This window comes from Chionomys nivalis, chromosome 5, assembly GCF_950005125.1.
Source record: "Chionomys nivalis chromosome 5, mChiNiv1.1, whole genome shotgun sequence".
Lineage (NCBI taxonomy): Eukaryota > Metazoa > Chordata > Mammalia > Rodentia > Cricetidae > Chionomys > Chionomys nivalis.
The window spans coordinates 80,565,245-80,581,975 of record NC_080090.1 but is presented as its reverse complement, the minus strand read 5'-3'; the positions used below and the strand labels follow the sequence as shown (position 1 = coordinate 80,581,975).

At 38.4% G+C, this 16,731-nt stretch overlaps 1 protein-coding gene across 3 annotated transcripts in view; it reads right to left on the bottom strand.

Moving 5' to 3' along the window:
* Positions 1 to 4,714: 4,714 nt before the first annotated feature.
* Positions 4,715 to 16,731, bottom strand: part of Nek7 (NIMA related kinase 7) — a 130,746-nt gene continuing 118,729 nt past the window's right edge. For all 3 annotated transcript variants that reach the window (XM_057770473.1, XM_057770475.1, XM_057770474.1), the window contains exon 10: positions 4,715 to 7,503. In XM_057770473.1, the coding sequence (XP_057626456.1) occupies positions 7,393 to 7,503 (111 nt within the window). In that variant the 3' untranslated portion in view covers positions 4,715 to 7,392. The remainder of the gene's footprint in view (positions 7,504 to 16,731) is intronic.

The window sequence follows — 16,731 nt, the reverse complement described above, 5'->3', positions numbered from 1 at the left end:
CTATTCACCCTTTCTTGGTCCATGTCCTCCTAAGGAGCTAGTACAGTAACTTCTCATGCTTGAAAGGTCAAGGTCAATCTTTTGCTACTTTAATTTTCTAGGTTAGTCTTTTGTACTTGTCCAGAAGAATGTAGTCTCTATTCTACCTGTATAAAAAGATACAGATGTGGAGAAGTTGGGTAGCTACTAAGGGACCAGGAGGGAGGAGAGAATTATCCAAGGAAAGGAAATAGAATGAACATATTATTATGGAGAATAGAAGGATTAAGTAGGGAGGGAGGACTGGAAGACTGGGTAAAGGAGAGACTGTAGAATGAGGTGGGACAACTAACACTAAAGGCCCTTTGAAGAGTCATATAAAACAAACTACTATAGAATCAATATCCACCCCCCCATTCTCTCTCTGTGTGTAAGAAATTTAAATGGCATCACCATACAACGGAAGAGACAATCTCCAACTAGAAATCTTAATGACACTAAGTAAAACCTCTTGTCAGGAATAGGTTACATCTTTAGCCTTTGGCCAAAGGGGTCTGACAGATGCTCACCCCCAAAGCACCGTAGGCTATTGTCAAGGTTATTAATTTCCACATCCTGACTGATGTAGACATCTAAGCCAAACTGGTGAAGATACCACTAACTCTCCTTACTGAACATGGACAAGACAAGTCAGTGCATAACTAAAAGCTTCATCTTTATGAATTAGCATTCATGGTGCCCTAACATACTCTGCATGCCATAGCAGGAGGAAAGAAGAATTAATATCTCCCAGCTACTAATCTTGCAACTTAAAAGATATACGGATACAACATGGAACAAACATTATGGGACTAAGTAACAAACTTCTGAAAACGCTTAAGGCTCATTCTATGACATACAACTCATATCCGACACTGATAAAGTGGTTGAGAACTTGATTCTAGATAGGTTATACGCCTAGGAGAAAACCTATTACACTAGATGGAGACAGCAATTCAATGTCTCCTAATGCCATATTGCTATGCCCAAAGATCAGTAATTTACTCAACCCACATCAGAGCAGATGCTTCTTGCAGTAGATAGGATTTAGTGGAAATGTAACAAATTCCAGTCTTAATAATACTTAAGCATTAGGACTTAAACAATATTTAATATTAAATGGGATGTCTTAATCAAACCCTGCTCTTGAAGGATCAGTAATCTATATGGAAAAGGAGGAGGGAAGTTGTAAGAGCCAGAGGTGATAGGTGAATACAAGGAAACATCACCTTCCAAGACACAACAGAGCTGAGACACATGAACCCTCAAAGGAGACTATGACAGACATACAAGACCTGCACAAGTTCAAATGAGACAGATCCTAACATTAAGAAGGGGAAGTGGACAAAACATCCCACATCTAAGCAATAAGGTATTTGCAAAGATGCCTAATAAGAAAGCGAAAATCAGTATTCTCCAATGGAGTGTCACCGGGTATTTTAGTTAAGGTCTCTATTGCTGCAATGAAATACCCCCCTTCAACAAAATTGGGGAGAATAGGATTTTTAAATTACTCTTCCATATAGCTATGTATCATTGAAGGAATTTAGAACAGGAACTCAAACAGGGCAGGGACCATGAGGAAGAAGCTAATGCCAAGGTCAAAGAGGGGTGCTGCTTATTGGCTTGCTTCCCATCACTTGCTCACCCTGCTTTCTTATAGACCAGGTGGCTAGGACCACCACAGTGGGCTGGGCCCTTGAAAAATGCCTTACAACTGAATCTCATAGAGGCATTTTCTAAACCGAGGTTCCTTCCTCTCTGACTCTAACTAGTGTCAAATTGACACAATACCATACTTTGAACTAGGCCCGTGCTGCCAGTAGTTGCCAACACAAAAATCGACTCCATGATGTGTGAGGATTTGGCAGTTGAAGGAAGGGAAATGGGATTGACACTGTTAGTAGGTATGGCCTGGTTAGAGTAGGTATGGTCTTGTTGGAAGTTTGTCTTGGGAATGGACTTCGAGATTTCAAATGCCCAAACTAGGTCTAGTGTTGCTCTCTCTTCCTTCTGCCTACTGACCAAGATCTCTATTATCCATCTATCCATCCATCTATCCATCCATCCATCCATCCATCCATCCATCCATCCATCCATCCATCTATCTATCTATCTAATCACCATGTCTGCCTGCCATGCCATGATGTCAATGGACTAAACTTTTGAACTTTTAAGCCAGTGCCAATAGGTATTTCTTTTATGAGAGCTGCCATGATCAAGGTTTCTCTTCACAGCAATAGAAATCCTAAGATAAAAGTTGATACTGGGAGCTAGAATATTGCTGTGATAGGCCTGACCATGATTTTGTTTGAAGGAATGTGGAACAGCCTGGGATCTTGGACAAGAAAAGCAATTGGATACTTTAAGTAGGATTTAATGAGCCATACTAGTAGGAGCAGGAAAGACAATGGTACTGAGTGCAATGTACATTATGAAGAGGCTCGAGGGGTTTCAGAGGAAAAGAATATTAGTAAGTGACCTAGAGATCATTCTTATGTTTTGGTGAGGAATATGACTCTTTTCTGTGTCCTTTCACAAAAAAATCTGCCGATGCTAAATTGAAGAGTTTTAGATTAACAGTATTGGCAGAAGAGATCTAAATACAGCCTAGTATTGACTGTTTGATTATTATTGGCAAGTCTTATGTAGATCTATGATGAAAAAGACCAAGTTAAACAGGAAAAAATGAAAACATAAAAAATAAAAAGCATACAATTTAAGGAGAAAGGGGGCACCAGGAGGCATAATGCGGCTAAATCCTGTGTTCAAGAAGATAAACAGATTACTGATTAAAGAAATACCTGATGCTAGAAGGAAATAAAGGGAGTGGTGACCTCATTCAGCTAAGGTTTCAACTTGTGAAAGTGAATTAAAGAAAAGCTTAAGGCCAGGCATGGTGACCCATATCTTTAATACCAGTACCTGGGGTAGACAGAGGCTACTGAGTTCAAGGCCAGCCTTGTTTCTTTACACTAGAAACCCATTGTGAAACCTTCTCGTTTAGTTTTTTGTCATTCTTTTCATCCCTCCTTCCTAAGTCCTTGCCTGTTCTGCTTTTAGCTGCAGTCCCAAGGAAGAGCTCAGTTGCATTTGCAGCATCACAATGCTCAATTATTAATTTTGCAGTGACCAGGAAGAAGGAGGCATCGTGTTAAGAACTGAGCACCACTAAGATTTGTTTTACTGACATTTAGGTTCAAGCAGGGAGAGTGAGTACCACGTGGAGTCATTTGGCCACTGTTAAGATAGACAGTAAAAACACTGCATGTTATCTGGGTACTCCTGAAAAAGAACACTTAAGTCCCCTTAAGAAGATTTCTTGCAATTTTTTATAGTGAAAACGGACTCATTAGACATTCTACTGGAAAGAAAAGATGAAGTCATTTAAAAATGAAGCTGTGGGGCTGAGAAAGAGAATAGGGAACAGAGGATGCTCACACATCCTCACCCATGTGATAATGGCCACAGTTATCAAGATGCTCATGCATTCTTTCCTCACCCATGTGATAATGGCCACATTTATCAAGCACTCAGGTGACATGCAATACTATATAGGGTTCTGACAAAGTGAGTTTACCCAGTTAGGAATTTCAATCTCAATTTTACACCGACAGTAACGGCTAGAAAAATGAGGAATTTTGCCTATGACAAGAATGCTTTCCTATGGGTTATAACCATGACATGGAAAATAATCTGGTCAAGGTCCTGAGCTACAAACCCTAACTGTAAAATTTTCCTTTTACTTTGCCTCTTAAGATGCACAGTTTGATTTGGGCACTGAAACGAACAAAGAGGTCAGTACTGGTGTGGATATTAAAATCAGTGTGTAAGGTAACTAGGAAGAAATTTCGCTGAGTAAGATGCTCAAAAATAAATGGTATGGTACAGGCTTCATGGTCTCAGAAGGAAGTCAAGTAAATCAGTTTAAAGAACATCTTCAAGTTCACTTGATAATTTGAGGGACTTCTGAAATTATTTCCTATTTTGATTTAAAAAAATTAGCCACGTGAACATGTGGTACCTCAGCTGAACTTGTTAGATTTTGAAATATTTATGCTGGTACTGACTCTTCCAATGAATCTAGACATTTGAAATAAAATTTACAACTAGCATTAAATATTATAATGTGGTTAAAACTGACTATTATTTTACAATTATTAACACATACCCACGCTCACATAATCAAACCAAAGTTTCTTTAGTACAGGCCAAGGGTTATAAAATGAACCTATTAACAAATGTCTGATGAAATACATTTCCCCTCCTAAGATATTCTAACCCCTTGCTGGCAGTGACCATCACTTAGGAGAACATTAATTGTATCAATTATCAGTGATTCTTAGCAGCCCACTGTAGCAACTGGTAATGGAACCCACCGCCTTAAATTCTAAAGTTTCGAACCAGGAAAGTGAATATCCTTTCCTTAAGGTTAATATACCTTTTATTTAATGACAGAAAGAGAGACACTGAAGACACCAGTAAAATTATGTTTTGTAATATAATGCATGTTCAAAATCAAACCATAAAATCCAAGCCTCTAGAGTGGCAAGACTCTTGAGTCTCAGGTTTTAAGCTTCTTCAAAACGGCAAAGTTCTGGAAAAGCATAAGAGCTGTTTCTGTAGGTTCAGCACCACTTAAAACTTGAAATATTTGAGGAGCTAAGAGAGAGAGAGGGAATTACAGATACTCAGATTTACAGTACTCATCTTTTATTTTTCTATATTTATATTAAGATATTGTACACTTTTGAAGCTAATAACAGAACCCTTTTGCATGTGTATTTAAAGCATAACAAAATAAAAAGTATTTCACAAAAGAAGTTCATATTACAGTACTATGGAGATAGAAGGCTAAGAATATGAGCATTGGTGGGTTATGAACAATACATTCAATTTAAAGAATAAACATGTCATGTGAATAACAGCATCTTGGTTATAATAAATACAGGAAAAGTTCAGAGCAACACCTGAAGTATACGGATACAAGAAAGGTGTTTTGTAATGGACACTCTAGAGAACAGTAAAGCACTCATGCCTCAGGACATCTCGCTAAATTCACAATCATTGCACACTGTTGAGCACTGCAGATGGGGGTGCCCTTCATTCACCCCACACCTCAGCACACCAAAAGTTACCGCACTCTCCCCTGGGTAACTGGTACCAGTGAGGTTCAGCTGTACCTTTTATTTTGACTTGTTACTCAAATCAGTTCCAATATTTAACTTAATATAAAATTTACTCATAAACAGAGAATATTTTACAGGTGATTGTTAAAACTAGAACTTCTAATCAATTCCACAACTGTTTGCAAATATCCCACTGAATTTGGCTTTACACAATGGTTTCTTTGGGGGGAAATATGAACACTTGGATTTTTTTAAAAAAAGTATTTGAAGGTTTCCTCCTGTAAAAAATTATAATGGGCATCCCTGACTCTCCAGCTCTTTTTAGGAGACAAATTCATAAAGCAAAGTCACTACGAGGGGCCAAGCCAATGAGTTTAGAACCTTGTACTTTGAAGGACTGTAAGAAAACCACTGTTGTCGGCAGGGGATGTCTCATCTTTCTCCCTCCTGTAACATTACAACGGACAAGCACAAATGGTCAGCAGAAGTAGCCTTCACACATCTGGGGACATTTCTATTTGAAGCCCAGTGTAAATGCTATGAGCCACTATGATCTGGGATGCACCCAGTTCAGGCTTCATGACAAAGACCATCCAAGTTTCCTTTGTCAAACTCAAGATGAAATTACGCTGAAGACAGAATATCTAGCCAATTAAAATGAGAAAACAGATATTATTCACTTGAAAATAACGATAGGAACAATACTATGTGAGAAAACAAAACCAAAAAACGTTCTGCCAAAATACGTGCTCCCTGACAGGGGCTGCCATCCTGGCAGGCTACCCCTTCCCGAGGTTCTAGCACCGCACACACAGCTCTCTGTCACAGTCACTACCACTCACGTTTTCTGAGGAAACTGGTTGGTAGAAGGATGAAGACATTCAGGGAAACGAACCTCCGCAGCAGGGTTTCCTAACCTCTCCAACAGGGTTTCCTAAGCAACTCTCCATTTCCTCAACTAAAAGAAGCTTCTCCATGTCAGTCATCCTCATGCACAAATACAGTACTTGGCTCCAAAGCCTCTCCACTGAAATGTTATTCTCGAAACAGTTCTGTCTGCAGCAAGGGCCAGTATTCATGTCCATAAACATATTCTAAAATTATATCCTTGTCCAATGACTCAGAACTGTCGACATTCATAGGCACATTGTAACATACATCGTTCTTTCTAACAAGATAAAGGCACATGCAAACAGAGTGGCCCAAAAGTTAAAAAAAAAAAATTTAAATCTAAGAAAAGTGTTGGCATACCAAATAGCGTTTAAAAAGGAAATTAATTATGTTCTCAGAAAATCTGAAACATTAATGGATAATATGCACACACAATATAAATAACTCAAAGAATAAAAAAAAATTCTGGAGGGAATTGATCAAAACTTCAATACAATCTATGAATAAGAACATATGTTTACAGTGTACAGTTATGAGTTAAACGTATTTAGATTTATAAAGAAATTGAATTATAGTTACTGCACGATTATTCCAAGAATATTCTTCAAATGTACAATAAAAACACACAAAGCCTTGGGCAATGTGCAACTTTAAAAATGACTCTCACACCAGCCAAACAAATCCTTAACCGCTTTTAAAATGGATTTATTTATAGCATTTAAATGCAGAGGCTTTTCAAAGGTATTAAAACACAAAACTTTCAGTGTCTGACTCACATTTTATCCCTACCTTTTCACATTTAATAGTTGCATTTTAATGTATAAACTAAGAATTTTATGTTTCTCAAATAGTTTGTCTGCATTTATCATAATTATATTTTAAAACTATAATGCTAAGAACTAAAGCACATACTTCAAACTTAAAAAAAATCACATAAGTTCACAATTGTGTCCACTGCAATGTCCATAGCGACTTAAAGCAAACAAGTCAACGCCCGGGTCTTTTCCTCAGGTCCTGCATTCCTGCTGTGTGCCAACATGTTTATTCACCGTATGGCACTAGCGATCTACAAACACAATTTCTCAGCAGAAAACTTCAAACGATCCTCAAACCTTAAGTAATTTAAAAACTCTTGTACTTGCTCTCTTAATGAAATCTGAGTATCCCAAAGTCTTGTGAATTTGCGAGGAGATCGAGCCTGGTAGAAAAGGAAGCTTATTTGAAAACTGGTTAAGGATTGAAAGCACATGAGCTCTGACATATTAATCGTAACACCCAGACAAAAACAGGGAGGTATGATTTGCACAAAAAATACTTTTAAGTTATTCTGGTTGCCTTCTTCATGATTCTCAGTTTAGCTGCTCGCGGTACATGCATGCATCCTCTTTGCTACGTCATACACGTAGGTGATGTCTGGTCGCTTCTCCGGGTCTGGGTTGATGCAGATATTAACTAGCTGTCGTAGCTGAAGAGACAAAACAAAACTTAAAATCAGCTGCCTTAATTTTGAACAAAGCAATTCTGAATAGTTCTCTAGAGGGCTTCTAAGTTAACCGTAGATATGTACACAAGTATCTGATCTAAAAGTTAATATACTAGTTTTAGCAAGCCTACGGTTTCATAAAAGGAGATGAGAATACGCGTGTGTTAGATACACTTATAATGAATTATTTTGTATAAAATATGTATTTTAGTCTTAGTTTATTTTCTATTATATAAATCACCAGCAAGATAAAGTATAAATATGACTCCAATTCTGAACTCTGTGAAGTAGTATTTAAATGTTCCCACTTTATAAAGGAGAGACTTGAGATCTGTCTATATACTAGGGGGAAAATATCCCCATAGGTTAAGATACCTTCCTTTCCAGATCTATTAATTAGAATATTGGGTTTTATTCAATTCCAATGACCTTTGTTTTGCAAATTAGGTGTCTACTTGTAACAGTATCTTTGTACTCAGTCTTAGCATACAGCATCTTTGTACTCAGTCATAGCACACAGCACCTTCATACTCAGTAACAGCATACAGCATCTTTGTACTCGGACCTTTTTGCCCTGTACCTGTTGTCATTAGGAGTAGTTTAGATATGTCAAACTTTCTGGCATGCACATTAGCAAGCACTTAGTGAGCCATTAAATCCTTACTTTCTGTCCTTCATGGCAGAGATACAGATAAACTCTGTGGGCCAAACTGGCAGATGTGGGGGTCAGGCAACGTGAAGGAGGCAAGGGAGGGCAGCGGCAAGCAGCCTTGCTGAAGGAGCCTTGCGCTCTGTACTCTGCCTCTGCAAGTTTATTTCTCTACCTATTAAATAGGGAGACTAGAGCTGATCATCAGAAATGCTGACCCATTTCCAGTCCTTAATTAGCCAATGCTATCAGAAGAAAATATAATGATTTAGCTTCAGACATACTTGGAAATCACAATGCTCGATGTGTAATTTGTTATATCCCTTGAAAAAGTGTGAAAATATCAACTTATATTCCTTTTAAAAGAACATGGAGTGGTACTGGAAGTGATTAAATAATTTGGCAACATATAAGGCATTTTATTATGTTAATTTAATAAAAGAAAGGCTAGTATGTTACCAATTAGAGTCAAATGTACCCAGTTATGTACAATGCAGAAAGTGTAGGGAGAGCCCTTAGATGATGATTCTCATGTTAAAAAAGACAGCGTGTCCTATAAGGTTACCAAACCGTCAAAAACTAAGAATGAGAAAGGAAACAGAAAAGGTTACAGGAAATGGTAACGAGGTTACAAAAACTCATCATATTCAACAAAAATATCAGCGGGCAGAATAAAAATTTACTTTTTAACACTGCCGTGCTGTACAAGCTAGTTCAGAAATTACCTGTCTGGCAGAACTTCAGAACAGGGTGCACTTTATAACCAATAAACAACAAATGGCCAGCCCTTACACACGAAGAGAATCAGCCAAAATTAGAAGAGGAACAGAACATAAGCACAGCTAAAGGTGACGGCACTTACCGGAGCACTCCAGAGGAGCAAGGACTAGCAACAGGGAGAAACAGAGGTGGGAGTATGAGGGGGCCACTGAGCAGTACACTGTCCAGATGTCAGCCATGTAAGGACAGCATGGAGGACTCCAGAGGCAACCATAGATGAAGACAATGCAGAACAAAGTGTTTGCTTTTCCGTCCCCTTTTGTACATTCAATCTCCACCAGTTAAGAAAACTGTCATAGTCTTTTTGCCAGTGGAATCGCTGACAGAATTGTCACTGACAGATAGGTAAAATATGGAATTCTCAGGCCTCAATATACTTATGAATGAAATGTTATAAGTATATTTTGCTATGTACTTTTGTATGATTTAACAAACTCAAATCTTCCTAATCATGCTACAGGACAACTACCAATGTGGTGCCATTTTGCAAAGCAGCAATGGTCCAAAATCATAAAGGCAGGATGTAGATTTGAATTGAAACACCCTCATTTCAGGCACAGGCTTTTAAGAACTCTTGCTGTCATAGAAAGATTCTAACTTGGTCTACAGGTTTCTACACGACTACCTCTGAACAAGGGTGGGATGGCCTTTCAGATAGTGATGGGCAGACTGTCGGCTGTTCTCAAAAGACAGCAAGAATAGCGATTACAAGTTGGTGTTTCATCACAGCAATGGAAACCCTCTGACCAAAGCAAGTTGGGGAAGAAAGGGTTCATTTGGCTTACTGTTCCACATTGTAGCCATTGACTGAAGCCAGGCCAGGAAGTGAAATAGCACAGGAATTTGGTGGCAGGAGCTGATGGAGCAGAGACTATGGAGGGATGCTGCTTACTGGTTTGCTCCTTGCGGCTTGCTCAGCTTGCTTTCTTATAGAACACCGAGGACCACCAGCCCACAATGAACTGGGTCTTCCCCATCAATCACTAGTTAAGAAAGTACCCTACAGCCAGATCTTATGGGAGGCATTTTCTCTATTGAGGTTCCCTCTTTCAGATGACTCTAGCTTGTATCAAGTTGATATAAAACTAGGCAGTACGATGAGGCTCTAACATTAATGGTCCCCTGCATTCACAGTTCATAGGACACTCCATTTTGTCGAGCATTTTGTAGAGAAAATCAGAGTCACTTTATCCTGAAAACAATCTTAAGTGTTGATACAAACATGTCCAGTTGAATATTATTGGCCTAGCATGACAGCTTGGATTACAATTTTAGTGTTTTTTTTGTTTTTTTTTTTTTTTAAGCAACCCATCCATGAAACTGGCAGTAACTCCCTCCCAAAAGGAACGTGGATTTCAATTCAGAGCAATTTTATCATTAGATTCTAAATTTAAACACAGTGGGCTGGAGAGCACTTGCCTAACAGGCATAAGACCTTTGATTCTCATTACTGGGGAGACTGGGATGAAACCTTCATATAAGGGCCTTATTAGAAATAAGGTCTTCAGTGAAAGGGACCTTATACAATGCCCCCATAAAAAGAAGTGACACCAAATAAAGTCAAACATGAAACATCAAAATAAGATGATTATATTCAAGACCTCAATCTTATTCAAGACCTCAATCTTAGGGGTGTGTGTGTGTGTGTGTAGAAAAGATTTTCCTACATAGTTCTGACTGTCCACTAGCTTGCAGAAATTTTCCTACCTCTGCCACCTGAGTTCTGAGACTAAAGGCTGGCTCCCTTAGTATTTTCTTTTTAAAATGTTTCTCTAGCCCTCTGAAAGAAAGCAAGTTATTTAGAAATTCTTTTTAACAACTAGCCAATATTTTGCAATGACAGTAGCTGCTATGTTTTTAACCATGTTAAAGGAAAATGTCAAGACAATGAAGTCAAGTTTGCTATCTCTATTGTTTTATGTTAAGTTTTAATTTCTAAGACCACCAGGTATTCATTTGCATAGAAATGTGTTTGCGGAACCAGAGAGCTATTCAGTTTTCACCTCTCAGTATCTCAAGTATAACACTGACAACAGAAAGGACAGCTAATGTGAACCAAAAGATACTCTTTTTTTAAAATCATAGTTTATTTCTTATGTTTTATATTTTTAAAAAGATCTGTATGTTATAGCTTTTAATATAAAATGCCAAAAAAGGTGTGACCACTTAAGAGCCTTTTCATATGCTTCAGAGATACTAAAAGCTAATGAAGTGATTTTGATATATTTGTAAAGAATTATAAAATTAACGTAGTTTTCAAATTTAGTAGATAAACCATTAATATATTTTGATCTATGAATTTCCAAAGAAATATCAAAGCATGCAGCCTAAAACCAGAAATATTAAAGAGAGTGTCAAGAGTCATTGTTCTCACGGTGCTAACCCAATTACAGTTCAAGTTCAGCCTCATAGGGGTAATAACAGTCAGGCTCTTTGTGTATTATAGCTTTAGGTCACCACCGCTATTCTCAATAGGATAATAAAGACTAATTCTATTGGTACTGTTTCTCTATCAGCCCTATCTTAATCCCTCTGAGACCAATTATGTTATATCAGCCTCCTAGATATGCCCAATTTCCATCTATCCAAGGACACACTTTAGCACCCCAATGTTGCTGTAATACATTACAGCCACTGTATCTGGAGCTTTAGGTATTTATACAAAATGATTAGGCATATCCAGCATGGACACCAAAGTGTCACTAATGATTGACTTACGGGTGGAGAAAAAGGAAAGCCGTCTTACACAGAGGTAATGTCTGCACTTCGCAATCAGATACCATTCAGCGTCTTTGGAAACTGAAAGTCTTACAGAAAGTTCCATGGTTTTATAGGATCCCACAGGGTATGTGAAATATAGGGCGCCGTTTTGGATCTGTGTCTGCAAGGAACAATTCTCCAGTGTCACTTCAGCAGCACAGGTGAACAAAGGGCCTGCTTAAAGAGATCTACATGTTTAATCAAAACAGCTTAAAGATCTCTTCCACAGCGACCTTTAGCGCAGTGGCTAAACAGTACAGTGATAGGAATATGCAATTTACTAAGACAATGTGTAAGAAGGAATATCAAATGCTGCCAGTCTCTGAGATAACACTGGATGACAATTTAAATAATTACATAACGCTGATATTCACATCCAATAACTATATACTCTATAGTAAATATTTTTGTCTTGTTTAGAATATGACTACATAATTCTAAAGGTTGTGAAAACACTTGAATAAATGCTCCTTAAAACAGTGTGTGTACCACATATTTTAAAGTCGTTCATTTCGGTGTTATTGTAAGGATTTATTAGGAAAAAACTTGCCAGCGACAATTTAAGTAACTCTGGTTAATTTTCAGTAACAAGCCTAAGAAATTCCTAAAAAAAAAAAAATCCTATTAGCAATTGAGAATTAGAAACTTCATATTATTATTTTTTTTTTCTTTTTTTTTTGGTTTTTCGAGACAGGGTTTCTCTGTGGCTTTGGAGCCTGTCCTGGAACTAGCTCTGTAGACCAGGCTGGTCTCGAACTCACAGAGATCCGCCTGCCTCTGCCTCCCGAGTGCTGGGATTAAAGGCGTGCGCCACCACCGCCCGGCAAAACTTCATATTATTTATAAACATCCATGAACTTCAAAAAGTCTAGAAACGGCCTACCTGACACTTTCATCTTTTTCTCTTAGTTACATAAAGCAAGTCTTGAAAACTAAGGATTCTTTGTAAATGTTAACTTATAAATCCCTTCTCTCTAAGATTTGTATTTATGGTCACTCCTTTGTGTGCATGTGGGAAGCAGACTGAGGGGCACAGAGGAAGTAACCCAGCTGATCACTGGTGTAGGAACATTTACAGACTTGGATGATTGCTACTGTCCACAGAGTACCCTTACTCCTCCATTCCTCTGCAGGGTCATAAGCCAGATGGGCAAGCGTGCTCTCTGACATGATACAGTCGGAATTTCAGAGCGGGTGGCAAGTAAAAGGGTGTAAAACGGAGAAGTCTACAGAGCTCAGGAGCTGCCTGTGGTGAACACCTGAGCAGTTTCTGGGGCTGTGAGCTCACTGCAGCACAAGCAGGGGAGGCAGGGAGCCTTCCCCACCCAACTCAAGTCCACCACCGCTCTCAACACACCAAGCCTACCTGATTGTATGCAAGCTAGGACAAAGCCTGTGTCTTAGGTTCTTGAACAAAATACTGGTAAAAGGGTGATTCTGTAAGTTGAAAATGCAACATTAGTTTTATGAAAGCCCTAACAACATATCATAAAATCCATGAAATCAGTTTCATTAAATTAAAATATTATGAAGTTGATTATGTATCATAGGAATAAATATTCTTGAATTTTAAAAACTTTGAAAAAAAATGGCTATTTTGGCATGTGAGTTCATGTGTGCATACTATTTATTTGCCACTTCTATTTATTTGTGTGTAGATGTCCCAAGAAGAATAAAAAGAGGTCTTTCCTGCCAGTCCTTAACTTGTGAGTGAAGCATCAGGCCGCGGTGCTGTGCCAACCCAGGAAGGCCAGAGAGGAAGGACGGGGCAAACACACAATCCTGTTCTCCTACAATCGCTTCTCTCACTTGCCAGAAGAGAACAAACGCAAAGGAGGCACACTGTCCTGCTACGACAGTGAAAATAACTGGACAGAGTGAGAGCAAAGCAGGCCGGAGCTGAGGTAAGAGCTTTTAGCTCACACTTTACACCAGCTTTGAGCGGAAACGACCCTCAGGCCCGCATCTCTAAGGATAGTTTTTAAACTGCTTTCGATACAACAAACTGATCTAAATGTTGAACTATAAAACTGACTAACATTTAACATAAAATGACAGAGACCATTTAAGAAGCTAGTGACTTTTCCAAAATATAACTAGAAAATACATTTTCTATTTTATTTATACACGATATGTTTAAAATTACTGACCTGGGCCTGGTAGTCCAGGCCTATAATCTCAGCTACTTGAGGGTTTAAGTTAGGAGAATCACCAGGTCAAAGGTACCCAGGGTTACGGGGTAATTTTAAACTCAGCCCACACAACTTAGCGAGATTCTTTACCTAGCAGGCACAGGGCCCTGAGCTTGATGCCTGGTGTTACTCCCAAACCAAATGACTAAGCAACATCGAACATAGCAATCAATTCAGCTCTACTGTTCTAATAACACAGTCAACTTTATTAAAAGAATACTAACCATCTTTCCAAGGGTTTGTAGGTGCTTTTTATTTCCTTCTCAAAGCACTTCAAGTTTTCAATCTATTATTGCTTTGCTATTTTCTAGAACAAAGATTACCCTATCCTCATTTCATCTGCAAGTCCTTTTTGACTTTTTAGAACTTGGATTTTCAGGCATTTTTTTCCCCTGTTGAGTCTAAAGAAATGACTGACAGAACAAGTATATAATTCTGATGACCATTTCAGTGTCTCTTCAAGAAATTAAGTACTGGGACCAACTGTATCATTTCCTAGTCAATGTCCAGATGTTTCACAGTTCATAATGCTTGTACAAAAGAATGAGAAGAAAGCCCATACAGGAAGAGTTTCAGTGACAGAGAGTTACCACATCTCCCGGCATGCCTTTGGCTGATCTCGTGCCTCACTAGGCAATTCTTTTGAGAAGTTTCTCTGATTCAGTCACCACTGACTAGGCCATTCATTTTATTTTTTTAAAATGTTCTCTTTTTAATACCAACTCCTTTACTTCCTCAGTCAGTCCATCACCCAAGTTTTAAAATTCATCAGGCCCTAGAAATGTGGACAAGAGCAGAGTTGCGGGAGATGCTTGACCTTGTAGAGGGGAAGGTGCATATTCCACGGAACAGCTATCATGAGACGCGACCGCCAGGGGAAGGTGCAGGAGAGAAGAGTTAGGGAAACGATAGAGAGAAGAGGCCAGTTAGAAAAGGGGAAGCGGCACCTTTAAAAACATAAAAATTCATGGACCTTCTAGCAGCACGCACACTCACAGTGAAGGAAAGATGTGTCCAGGACCATTAAGTTCTAAGGGCAGGCAGACTGCGCAGGCGCTTGGCTTATGGTTCCTGATAAACAGCAAATCCCCAAGAAGGCCTGGCTTTGTCATCACCCACTAGACAATCTACACAGAGAGCTGTTGAAGGGAAGGCAGCTGTTTTCAGCCCCAGTTTTTAAGGATTGTAATTCTCTATTCACACACGGATAAGGTTGATACAGGAAAAATAAAAGAATAAGGAATACCAAATATATACAAATCAAAGTCATCAGAAACAAAGGCTATAATATACATTTTATAAGAGCCTCCATGTGTAGCTGAAATATTTCAATCTAGAACCTACATTATATGTATATATACCATATTTTAAAAGAAAAGATATGATGTACATACTAAGATTTCCAAAGCATATTGATTTGGTTTTTAATGTTAAACTGTAATTTTCTTGTAGGAGACTATCATGGGCAAAATTCCCATTCTTTTTAAAGTTCTTGGGTTTTGTTGTTTTTTTTTTTTTTTTTTAACTTAAAAGGGATGATTGTATTTAGAAATCTCATTTTCCTTACAATTCCAATTGCTGAGGCAGGCTGGCTTTGAAGTGTCCCTTTGTAAATCTTCCATGGCCAGGAAGCTTAAAAAAAAAATCAGAACCTAAGTCTAGAAAGCTCTGAAGGTTATTATTATTATTTTGTTTTTTATTTTTCACTTATAGAAATCTACTATTTTAACTATTAAAAGACACGGTGATGTAGTCTTTCATACAAATTCAGTGCTAAAGTTGGCATCTACCTTCACATTGGTCCCGATTCTCTGCTAACTTCGCAAATACCAATTTGGGTTTTTAAACTGTTAAAGAGCCTTGATCCTAAGCACGGGAGACATCACTAATATCATTATGGAAGCATGAAATTCGTGTGGGATTCTGCTGCTACCACAGATATGGAAGAATTCGTTTATATACAAACTGCGTTCCTAATTAGAAAGGGCAAATATTAACACCATCAGCATTTCAAAGTCTTATAGAACTCTTCATGTTTTCATCAGACTAAAGCAACATTTGTTAAATAGACTGCATGCTTTTCAAATTTGTTTCTTAAGAATTATTTTCCGCAGCCTCTCGTTTCATCAGGGCATAACAAGAGACTTCGGCAATACAAGAAACCGCAGTGTGTCTTTGGGAAGATGCACCAGATAGCATGTTTTGCTTTACTGCCCCTTTTGGAAATGGTAACTATAGAGAGTGAAGTAAAAAGTGGAATCTATTTTCCTTTCCCAACTTGAAGACCTTCTATCTGGGCCAGACTTTGATATTTGCCCCTTGGCTGAGAAGCCGCATATCCAACTTCACACTTAGCTGCAGTGAAGTAGCCCTGCAGGCAGGCCGACTTCAACGAACCACTAGTGGTATCATCATTAAAATCCTGCTGAAGGTCACCATGGTAACCGCCTGCTGAGGCTTCGCTGCTGCACTCGGCATCTCCTAATCAGCTACCATGTGAAATGCAAATTCAGACAGTCTGAAAATTAGTCAAGAAGAATAGGGGATGAGGATGCAGATATGTGAAATATTCATGGGCTTCGCGGAAAGAAGAAGACAGCGTGAATGACACAACAAAGAAAGGCCCCTGACATTCTTGCTATCGTTTTGCATTATTGTTCACACTCTACTGTATTTCGAGGCCTATGGTTCTGAAGTTGGGTTTGTGAAATGCCGTATTTATATTCCATACCCAAAATAGTAATTAAAGATGGCTAACATAAGAGCATTATCATCATTGCTTCCGGAGAGCAGATTCTAATTATCTAAATACAATGGCACGAGGCAAAA